At 36.3% G+C, this 12722-nt stretch overlaps 1 protein-coding gene across 1 annotated transcript; it reads left to right on the top strand.

The window, feature by feature from the left end:
- The first annotated feature begins 10537 nt into the window (after nt 1-10537).
- On the top strand, nt 10538-11875 carry LOC147404764 (putative WD repeat-containing protein C2A9.03). Its single transcript, XM_086437766.1, has 3 exons — nt 10538-11104; nt 11190-11276; nt 11358-11875. The coding sequence occupies exons 1-3, from the start codon at nt 11015-11017 to the stop codon at nt 11496-11498; spliced, it is 318 nt and encodes a 105-aa protein (XP_086293892.1). The 5' UTR covers nt 10538-11014; the 3' UTR covers nt 11499-11875.
- Nucleotides 11876-12722: the final 847 nt, after the last annotated feature.

Raw genomic sequence — 12722 nt, 5'->3', positions numbered from 1 at the left:
TGTGTCTATGAGAGTTTTGAGCTCCAACTTGGGGGGCTCGACAATTAATGGACTTGGCATGCTAGTGGAGACAAGAAGTGGTTCTACCTTAGATTTCCATTTCTCAAAATCTACATTGGAGTTTCATTTTTTATAGTCTAGAGGAGATGTAGAATCTAACAATGGATTGACCTCTTCAACATACTTAATAATGTCATAACCCTTCCAGAATGGGCTAAACAGTTTTCTAGGAGATCAAAAGGGTAGGAACTTTCCAAGGACTCACTAATGCATGTGTCAATCATGTTGACATCATCTACATCATCTAGATCGTGAGTCTGCAGATTATTGTGAAAAATGTTCATATTATCGAAACGAGTGTCATTACTCCATTCCTACAATGGATAACGGTATCTGACATGGTTAGGATAGGGCAACCTAGAATCACTAGAACGTGACGATCAAGATTGACAATTGACTCGGTATTTAATACTACAAAGTCTATTGGAAAATAAAACGCATTGACCTTAATGATAACGCCCTTTACAATTCCCTTGTGGATCTTAATTGACAAGTCTGTGAGATTAAGGGTGATGTTAGTTGGTTTTAACTCTCCCAAATCTAGTTTCTTATCAACTAAGTAGAGTAAGAGACTCACGCTAGCCCTTAAATCTATGAGACATTTTTTCACCATAGTATCACTAATAGTGATTAGGATTGTGGGGCAACCCGAGTCTTTATATTTGGGTGCGATGATTTACTAATTGAGACCTGAGACATGTGTTACCACGAAAACTTGTCGACGGACATATGTTTTCCTCTTGGTGGTGGTGAGAGATCCTTTAAGAACTTAACATATGAGGGTATTTGATTAATGGCATCTAATAAGGGATATTGATTTGGACGTTCTTAAAAATTTCTAAGATCTCCCCGAATTATTTAACCTTACTATTATCTTAAAGGCACATATGTAGGGACTGATGGCATACTTAATGGTTCCTAACCTTTCTTTTGGTTTTCCAATTTAGGGGCCTTGGGCCCCTACAGATCAGCTGGATTACTGACTTGTTCATTGTTCTTTTCAGGAAGATGGACATGATTATTCACTTGCTTTCCAGATTTAGGGTGTGAATGGCTTGAACGGCCTCGTGGCCTGTGTCAGAATTACTACCTACCTCATACTATCCTTAGGGTGATATTTTCTTACTTGCATTGCCTCCCGAGTTGGATACCGTTTGGCTAAAAAATGACTCATCTCTCCCCTATGCATGTGCCAGCTGCCCCATTTGAACTTCAAGCTTTGCAATGGCCTGAGTCTGATGATGTTGATCTTGCATGACTTATTTTAAATTTACTATCTATAGATTGATTTTGTTGTTATATATGATTAATGTATATAGTGCCCTAAACAAACGGACAATATTAGTTGTGGGTATTATGTAATGAGGTTCATAAAAGAACTCATTGAAATTCTTGAAAATAACATAAAGAAGATCTTCAACAAAATAATATGATAAATTTTATTAATTTTAACCTTCAATGATTAGTACGATGCATATTCGAATTACTAATGATTTATAATACGTATTCCGATTCAATATTGATAAAAAGAAGACATATAGTCAGGAAGACATTGCAGAGGTCTAAAGTTAATATATTAACAAAGTTAAAGAGTTAATTTAGATGGTCATGTACTTATATCATTCCTTATGTATTTAAATTCAAATTTATTTATGTATGTGTGTGTACGTTTAAATAACTTGATCAACTATGTTAATTAGTTTGATATTTTAAAGTAAAGATATCTTATAATAATGTTTTGGTGGTAGAAATGATTTTAATAAATCGTACAATGAAGCAAATCATACAAGGAAGCAAATTTAGACAACAACAGTGTTTTAGTACTAGTTCAATTTATTTGTGTTTAAATTTCATATTCTTCCTCTTATTGGTAAATAATTTATATTATATATTTGTTTGTATGATGATCTTCTTATTCAATTTAACATTTGTAAATATAAAATAGGTTGTAAAGGAACAAGGTGGTGAGAAATTGAAGTCTAGTGAGAAATTTGATCGGGTATGGTGATAGGGGCATATGGTGGTGGTTGTGGCATTTTGGTGGTCGTGGCAAGGTGATAGTGGTGATCATCGTGGCATGGTGGTGATTGGGGCATGGTGATAGTGATTAGGCATGGTGGTGGTGGCATGTTGGTGGTAGTAATAGTGGCATTTTGGTGGTGGTGGCATAGTGGTAGTGGTGGCATGATGGTGGTGGTTTTGTCATGGTGGTGGTGGTAGTAGTAGTAGTCGTAGCATGGTGGTGATGGTGGCATGGTGATGGTGATTGGTGCATGGTGATAGTGATTGGTTGTGGTCGGGGTGGTGATCGTGGTCATGATTCGTCATGATTGGTCGTGATGGTGGTAGTCGTATATATGCATGGTGGTGGTGGTCGTGGTTTGTCATAATTGGTCGAGATAGACTATAAGAGATTTTAATATTAGTATTGGACATATGTAAAGCCTTATGTGCTAGGTAACCCAATTATTTTCTTGTAAAACTCAAGTTAGAGCATGGGTAACCCTTTTTGTACTCTTTATTTTGCTATAGTGATTTGTTGTCAATTTATCCCGTAGTGATTTCTCTTCTCATTGGAGGATTTTTTTCATGTTAAAATTTTGGTGCTTTTGTGTGTGCTTGTTACTTTAACTAAGTTAGTTTTCCTTTTCTTTTTATTAATTAGTTTCTATCAAACATATATGTATGCTTGTAAACCTATAAATAGAAGAATTGCAGAAGAAAATTCTCAAGTCTCATAATAAGAGCTTGACATATATATATATATATATATATATATATATATATATATATATATATATATAAACTAAAAAGAGAATGGACATAAATGCCCTTACATAGAAAACTAACAATAGTAAAATAGAAATAAGCATATAAAGAAACTACATATTTCCAATACTCCCCCTCAAACTAGGATAAATATATCAACCAAACCTAGCTTGACAAGGTGTAAGTTAGTGGCAAATAGACCAACAGACATCGTAAGCATGTTGACAACTTGATTTGAAGAAAATATAAATATTGTCTGAAGAGCACTAGATCAGACTTTCTCCCTAAGAAAGTGGACATCAACTTCTATATGATTAGTTCTCTCGTGAAGAATAGAGTCAGAAGCAAGCATAATAGTAGACTTGTCGTCGCAGAACAATGTGGAGGAACTAGAGACATGAAATTCCAGCTCCGTCAATAAAGACTGAAGTTAAATAAGCTCACATGTGTCAAGGGCCATAACTCGATACTCAATTTCAGTAGAAGAACGAGAAACCACTATGTTTCTTACTTCTTCATGAGATTAGGTTACCATCATGAAAAATATAGAAATTAGAGGTAGATTTTCTATATGTAAGAGAACCAGCATAATCAGCATCAGTGAAGTAAGACAAATGAGACTGAGCAGTGGACGAGTAGAAAAATCTAAGATCAAGATGCGACTTCAAGTAGCGAATAATATGATAAATGGCGCCAAGATGAGAAGTGCATAGAACATGCATGAACTGACTGACTATGCTAACTACAAAAGTCAAATCCAGTATAGTGTTAGTTAGATAAATGAGACAGCCTACAAGTCTTTGATAAAAAGAATAATCAAATAATAGATATCAGATTCTGCATGAAGGCGATGATTTTGATTCATAGGAGATAAAGTAGGACGACAACCAAGCATACCAGTATCCTAAAAAAGATCTAATGTGTATTGGCACTGAGATAACAAAATACCGCGACGAAAACGAGCCACTTTTATCCCCAAGAAGTACATGAGGGGACCTAAGTCCTTAACCTAAAAAACACGACCTACTAACATCTTTACATTGTCAATCCACTGTGCATCATATCCAATCAGGATAATATCATTCACATAAATTAGAACAATGGTGCAACAGCCATCCAATCTTCGATGAACAAAGCAATTATGATTTAAGTAGCATATGGAAAACTTCATAGATAAAATAACCTCATAAAAATGTTGAAACCAGGCTCACGAAGACTGCTTCAAGCCATACAAAAATTTGATGAGGCGACATACTTTCCTAGAATACTCTCCCTGAAGACGAAACTCAGAATGAGGGTCCATATAGATAACCCCAATCAAATCACTATTCAAAAAGACATTCTTCACATCGAATTGGTGAATAAGACGCGACTGACATGCAACTAAAGATATAATAATGTAAACAGAAGAAAGTTTAGTTACAAAAACAAATGTAGCACCAAAATCATTTCTTGAAGTCTGCATAAATCCCTTAGCAACTAGGCGAGTCTTGTATCGATTAACAGTGCCATTCGCCAGATACTTGACAATGAAAACCCATTTAGAACCAACAGTCTACTCCCTAGAGGAAAAAGGTACAAGTTTCTAAGTATGATTATTCTACAAAGCATCCATCTTAGTAATCATGGTTGTAGTCCACTAAGGATTTCATAAAGCCTTTGAAATAGATTAGGAAACTCTAATAAAAGCAATAAAGGCAAGGTAGGCCTGATAAGAAGAAGAGAGTCCCTGATAGGAAATAAACTGGGCAATAGGATGATCAGTAACACACCCTCGCTTACCTTTGAAAAGTGCAATAGGTAAGTGAGAGTCAAAAATAGATGGGATATGAGTAGGGGTAAGAGATAATATACTTGATTCCAATGAGGAGGTTGGCATGGCTGAAGAGGGATGAGGAGGACGAGAGTAAACCTTAACGTGTTGGCAAAGTTAAATCGAAGACTGGAGAAGACAACACATAGGAGAATGAGCATAAGAAGAGTCTTACAAAGAAGATGTGGCACAAAAGTAAGGAACATTTAAAAAAAAGTGATATCTATAGAATGTATGACACGATGAGAAATATGATCATAACATCGGTACCCCTTTGACGTAGATGAGTAGCCTAAGAAAACACATCGACCGGCTTTGTCATCTAATTTCGTGCGATAAAGGGTGTGATCCTGAGCAAAGCAAGTGCACCAAAAAACTTTATGTGTAATCGGAAAGAGGCTGATATCAGGACAAAGAACATGAAGAGGCACATGTCCCCCTAAGGTGTGACTCGGAACACGGTTAAGAAGAAAGACCGACACGAGGACCGCCATGTTCCAATATAACTTAGGAACATGCATGCATCGAAGAAGGCAATGGAAAATGTTCATAAGGTGGTAGTTCTTGTGCTCTGCCACCCCGTTCTGCTCAGGGGTGTAGGGACAAGTCAACTGGTGAAGCATACCATACTCATAAAGGTGATAGTGAATCCCATCAGAAATATATTCACCTCAATTATCAAATCGAAGAGCTTTAACAATGATGTTGTATTGGGTCTGAATCATTTTAAGAAAGTTAACAAAAATTGGAAGTACTTTAACCAAGATCGCATCAAGTAAACCCAAATATAACGAGAATAGTCATCAATAAATTTAATATAATACCGATAACCATTAAAAGCAGTAACAAGAGAAGGCCTTTATACATCAGAATGAACTAAATCAAACATAGTGTTAAACAGATGTATACAAGGGATATGTGAAGTAGGAGTATGTTTGTAGAGCTCACACGTAGAATACTGAAACTTATGCCCATTATAAGAATTTTTTAAAGTAGAAAATAAAGAACATAAGTGTTGAAAATTAGCATGTCCTAAATGAGTATACCCCAAATATAAAGATTGAAAAGAAAAAGTATGACTCCTAGAAGAGGATAACACAGAGGTCGGAGTAGCAATATGTGAAGACCTAAATAGGTACATTTCATCTCTTTCATACCCCTTTCCAAAAATATTTCTTAAAGTCAAGTCTTAAAAAGTACAATAAGTAAGATAAAGGGTTACTGAGCAATTTAGAGATTTGGTAAGATTACTCACAGACAAAAGATTAAGAGATAGATGTGAAATATAGAGCATAGAGTCAAGAGAAATACCAAATGATAAGGGGATGGTACCTTTGTTGTGAATAGGTGTAAGGAACCCATCAACAAGGCAAACCTCCCTATAAGTATTAAGGAAAATAGATAAAGTGAAATGGTTAGACTCACTGGTCATGTGATCATAGGCACCAGAATCAATAACCCATGTCAAGGGAACTGGACCAGACTGGGTAACATGAAATGCATAAAATATACTTGGAAATGTGATAAATAAGGCCATAGCTGAATATGAATTAGTATGAATACCGATCTAATCACGAGCAATGGTAACAATTTGTGTCTGAAGCTGTTGTAAATTAATAGTGCTAGGAAAAACAACGATGGAAACAAGTGAGCAATCCACAGTGGCAACACAAGAAGTAGAATGCCCCAACGAAGGAGATGCAGTAAAGTTCAACAAATAAGGATAGGACAAAAAGCATCATACCTTCTCATGGCCTATTTTTCCACAATGACTATAACTAAAGCTATTCCTTTGACCACAATGAGTAATAACAATATCCAAAAACCATCCAGATCTGTCGTTACTATCCAAATAGATTCTCATGAACCGACACCAAGACTGATGCAATGTCATAACTCTTACCAATAAATGAGAGGCATTGCAAAAAGGAAAACTACACTTTGGCTTGAAAAAAAATCTAGCATAATTGCAAAGAACAATAGTATTGTCATATACCAACTTTATTGTGACACATCAACATCATTGGGTCACAGAAGTACACAACCAACATCCTAGTCTTGTTGCACATGCACCACACTATCACAATTTTGATCGCAATAGCATTTATCTCAGCCAACAGCCTGTATCAAGGCCAACAACACAAATCAGTAGCATTCTAGTTACAAAGTCCAACCCTATCGAACAAATCAGAAAGAAAGAACATAGGAGGGGGCCAGTTGTGTCGCACAGTCCAGAATGTTATCGTAACACCCTAACAGCAACATAATTACTTTTCCAAGGAAGCAAATAGCTCAACAGTACCTCAATTGTTGTTGTAGGGCAAACACACAACACACATAGATGTTGTCGTAGGGTAGAAAAAGACTTCAGAACTAGTGCCGCACAACCCTGTTGTTGTAGCAAGGTAGCAAATAGCCTACCAGTTGTTGTCCCAAGGTAAAAAAGACCCCAAAATCAGTGTCGCACAACCCTATTACTATTGCAAGGTAGCAAACAACCTACCAGTTGTTGTCCCAAGGCAAAAAAACATCCTAGAACCAATACCGCACAACCCCATTGCTGTCGCAAGGTAGCAAATAGCCCGTCAATTGTTGTCACAGGGCAGGATAACTCCATTTGCGTAGAAAAAACTCCCAACAACACCCTTTAGCTATCGTAAGGCAGACCTAATCCAACCGTTGTTGTTGCAATACCTAAGGGGGGTTTCGTAGGGTAGCAACAAGGGCAAAGGCCAATCGTAGGTCTCCACTAATCACCTTATCACAAACACAAACCCTAGCATAGGGTAGAATCCAAACAAAAAATCTATCACAAGCTAGGAACCCTATTGTAGGGCAAACAACATAACGCGGAAAATCAATTGCAACATGTGAAATCTTGATAAAAAATACTATCACAACATGCGATTAGAAGAACATGAATAAAAAAAACCCCAAAGGGGAGACCTTTTAACGAAACTACTCTAGGTCAATAGGTCTCGAAAAACTAGAGAATAGGGGAGAGAAGAAAATAGAAGAAAAACTAGAGAATATATATATATATATATATAGGGAGGCGTTCGGAGGCATCAATTTCGTCAGCCATTTTAACAAAAGTTACCCGACCGTTGGATATAATTAAATCGGACGGTCGAGATTGCTTATTACGTTTAAATGATAACTTATAAGTTTTTACTGCGCCATCCCTCATCTTTTGACTTATTAGTGTCACCTCCCTGACTAAAAAACAGCAGAGAGTGCTTATTACGTTTAAATGATAACTTATAGGTTTTTACTGCGCCATCCCTCATCTTTTGACTTATTAGTGTCCCCTCCCTGAGTGAAAAACAGCAGAGAGAACTCGTCTGTTCTCTCTCGTCTGTTCTCTCTAAAAGTCTCAAACAACCCTCCTCTCTCTCGCTGCAACTCCTCGACGAAAACCTCTCTCTCTCTCTCTCGCGACGCCGAAACCCTCGAACCTCCTCACTCTCACTCTCTCTCGTTGAAACTCTCCTCTCTCTCGCTGCAACTCCATCGACGAAGCACGAACACGAACACGAATGGCTCCTCTCTCTCGTCGAAACCCTCCTCTCTCTCGCTCCTACTAAGTTACACTCTCTCTCGCTTTCGCTGCAACTTCGTCTCACGAACACGAACGGAGGTTTGATTTTGATCTTCACTTTGATGCATCTATGATCCATGATATACATTGATTTCTTTATCAATTTGGGGATCTAGATTTTCTTCGTTGATTCTATTGATTTACATGTATTATGGTGTTTATTTTACGATTTTGGATCTGGTCTTTTCTATTTTTTGAATATTACCTTTGCTCTCCTGGCATTGGGCATGTTGTATGGGCCACTTTGATAATGGAAACCGTTGATACTGTTGTTCCCCTTTGATCCATCAAAAAGAGAAATTCCCAAGTTTAAATCAAGATTGAGATCAGTGGCTACAAAACAATAATAAGAAACATACTTTAGATCAATTCATGTAAATGTGTTTTGTTGGAGGCTCACAACAATAGCATATAGTATCATCTCCATTACAACTAACTCAACAAAACTGGATTAATTACATTGACTAATACCTCCAACCTATCAAAAAATAAAAAACAATAAAAACAAAGTAATACCTCTATTGTTCCTCTCAAAAGTAATCTCCCTCTCATATGTGCTCCACTCAAAGTTGGTGACGGCTTCCTTTCCATTACATTTTATGGTCGCCTTGTCACAAGCCTTGATTTCCGTAATAATAAATAAATAAAATGACATTCACGTTAGTTTTTAACTCTATTAAGTTTGAGAATTTGAAAAACAAAAAAAAAATTGAGTATTAGGGTGATTGAAATTTATGATTTACATGTATCTATATTTTCAATTTGGGGATCTATATTTTCTTCGTTGATTCTATTGATTTACATGTATTATGGTGTTTATTTTACGATTTTGATATTTTTTTTGCCCTTAATCGAGTAAAATTATGTTTTTTCCTTTACAAAATTATGGTGTTTAATTTTTTATTTTTTAATATATATTTGATTTTGAAAAGTTGGATTACTTTTCCTATTTCAAGCTTTGTTAGAAATGGCTGAAGCAAAGCCATTTCTTAGTATGAGGAAACCAGTGGGATGTTTTTTTACCCTTAATCGAGCAAAATTATGGTGCTTATTATTTTTTTTTAATATATATTTGATTTTGAAAAGTTAGATTACTTTTCCTATTTCAAGCTTTGTTAGAAATCATAAATGATTTCATTGAATTTGCTTCCAAATTCAAAAAGAATTATTATGCTTCCAAATCATAAATGATTTCATTGAATTTGCAAGAACATGGAATTCCTCCCAATTGATCACTCTATAAACCAATCCACTGTAATACAATCACTAAGGCCCACTTAACTTAACTTTATAAGTTAAAAAAATAAAGTAAATTCTAGTGATGGATCAAAAGCCACTGGGGATAACGAACTCTCGATTGGCGAATTTCGAGTTGGGTAGTTCAAAATTTTCCATTTTTGAGGAATTTCGATTAGAAATTGAGATACCCACTTCGAACACATTGAATCGAAATTGAGACACCCACTTCACGAATAACTGACGTTGTTTGTTTGCTTGGTAGTTTAGAAATTCTCATTTTTGAGGAATTTCGATTAGAAATCGAGATACCCACTTCGAAAACAGTGAGTTTTGAATTGGGTGGTGGTTATTTTTTAGAAATTTTTTCTAGTGGAGGAGGAAGAGAGCCTTCCACTTGATTGGAAGGCTGAGGAGAAGAAGAAACTCAAAGAGGGATTTTGGGGTTTCAAGTTGTGCACCCCTGGATTGGTTCAGAATGCTTTTATAGGGAAATGCATTGGAGTTTTGTTTGGGGAGTTGTGGTAGTTTATGGTATTAGTCAAGGGATGGGAGGAGGTTTTGGTAGAGTTGGTTATGAGTATTATTGGAAAGATGTTCAAAAGGTTCAGCCTTCTGAATCACAAGCTTATTTTGGAATAACTTTAATTCTTTAGATAGTTTTGCATTACCTTCAATGAAGGCATACGATTGGCATAACTTTGAATCTTCCTTTAATGCATTGATTGTGATTTAATGTATCAGTGAAAATATTTCATGGATACAATTGGCGTTGACAAGTGTGGGGAAGCGACTATTGGTGAAACTATTGGATCTTCATCGAGAATCCAATTAGATAGTGGAGAACATGTTGATTGTGAGAGTCCTATAAAGAATGTTGAAAAGTTGAATGTACCGTATGTGGGGATGATCTTTGATTCAATTGAAGAAGCCAAGAAGTATTATGAAGATTACGGGTATCAAGAAGGATTTTCCATTCGTATTCAAACAACTACTAAGGGTCGACGAGGTTCAAAGGTGAGCATTAATGAATCATTGATTAATACTTTCTTACACTGGACCACCTTCTTTGTATTGTAAATAAATAATTTTTGTCACCTTCGTGTCTCCGTATGTGTCATTCCAGCATTTTCCTTTCCTCTTGGGCTAGCTTTAGCTTCACTACTTTTAACTTCCAACACTGATAAAATTTTACGAGTAGATGGTGGGTTGATGCGATTATACGAGTAAAATTTTCAAGTAAAAATGATGTATTAAGAGCGACTATGTGATGCACAAGCACCCATCGAGCATTAACAAATTTTGAACCTGTAACATCCTAAGTTCCATATATTTGTGTTCTTTGAACTGAGCAATGCTAAGAATGGATTTTATACATTATTTTTATTTATGTATTCTGTTGTGAATGATTTGCCAACTAGGTTTATTTTTCAAGGGATCCAAGTAAGAATGTAATCCCATCTCCCTTCCACTACTACTAATAGAAAGAGACCATATTACCTAACTAGTCGTCCTACAGCGGCTCGACTAGACTGATGACTGCAAGCAATGATGCACTAGTGAGGGTCTTCGACACTGAAAATTTTTCCTGCCTGAGTTGCTTTGCCTTCTCCTGGTCTATGAATGTAAGTACATTGTAGCATCATCTCCTCTTTACGATCTTCATTTGACAGCCACACCATGTTCTCACTAGCTTTAACATTTCTGCAGAACACTTCTGTTAGCCCCGATGGTAAATTGCTCACCGTTCTTAGAGATAGTGTGGATTGTTTGATTGCAGACACCCAATCAGGAAAAGTGAGTTACATGTTCAACTGGATTGGAAACTTCATTAGTGGTCTAGCAGTACTGAACTCTAATATATTTCTCTCTTTGTAGGTGGTGGGGAATCTAAGAGGACACTTAGACTATTCCTTTGCATCAGCATGGCACCCTGATGGGCGGATCCTTGCCACCGGAAATCAGGACACTACATGCAGGTTGTGGGACATAAGGAATCTATCGCAATCCCTTATTTGAAAATTTTGGGTTGGCTGCAGAAATCTTGATACCCCATTTAATTATATCCAAAGATATCTTGGGATCTTCATTTTTGCTCCCCTAGTTATTGTGGTCCTGTGCAAATTGCTAAATCCAATGTTGGGTTAGTACTATTAGGTTTAGAGCAATTTGTTTGGGTGAATTTAGGTGACAATGGAGATGATTTATTATCTCCACTAATAATAAGATATTTGATGTTAATTTTGCTATCAAATGTGGTTGAGGTGGACGGTTCTCCTGTGTCTAGTTTCGAGCACAACCTTCCTTCCACGTAATGTAATTTACTTGGAAAAAACTTGGGCACACTTGGGTGCCACAACATCCAGTTTATTGTTTGGGGACTCAAGGGCACAATTGCCAGAGATCAGTATCTATCACTGATTTGCTCCACCTAAGACTAAGAGCTTAAAAGCCTACTACATCTAACGTTTTAAACTGTCTGAAACATATATTGAATTCTTTTGGAGAAGAAAAACAATAGATTGTGTTGTTGGTTTTCATTCATTTAAGTTTTTGAAATTGGAGATCTCTCTACTTATAATAGCACAATCACTTAGTAACGTGTAAGTTTTGAACTAAAATGTTGTTCATTCATTAAAGTTCAATCTTCAAGCATCAAAACTGGATAGAGGACTTGTTGGAATATAGAAAATAAAGGATTTTCTAGATAGAAAATCAAGGGTTTTTTATATGGTCAAATTTGTTTAAAGAAGACGAATTTTGGGATAAAGGCAAGCTTCAGTTTGAAAATCAGTGAGAGGTAATACTCCCCACTGTAATTCCAAATAGCAACTCATAGCACAAGCTTCAGTGCTGAATCAGATCCACCTAAAATACTCTTACCTGATATTTCCCACTAAAATAACTTCTCATTCAGAAGTAACTGCACAAAACAAGTTTATATGCCAAAAAGGTGGTAAACTCTTCACTAGCTCGAATATAAAAATGTAATATGAGTTTCAATCCCTCATTTCTTCTCCACCAGTAATTAAGACAGATCGAGTAACATTCTTCGTAGCCATGCCGATATCATGATACTTAAACGATGAAGTTCATGAAAAAACATTAGATAACTGTAGACACCCTATTTTTGCATCCGCCTGATTAATCAACTCGTCAACCCGATCGCAAGGATTCCCAATGATGGATGTGTATTCCATTGCTTTACTTTGTTACCAGATTTGTTTCAGAAATCCAGATGAG

The sequence above is a fragment of the Akebia trifoliata genome, chromosome 4 (assembly GCF_017979445.1).
Source record: "Akebia trifoliata isolate Shusen 1 chromosome 4, ASM1797944v1, whole genome shotgun sequence".
Lineage (NCBI taxonomy): Eukaryota > Viridiplantae > Streptophyta > Magnoliopsida > Ranunculales > Lardizabalaceae > Akebia > Akebia trifoliata.
This window is presented reverse-complemented; position numbering and strand designations above follow the sequence as displayed.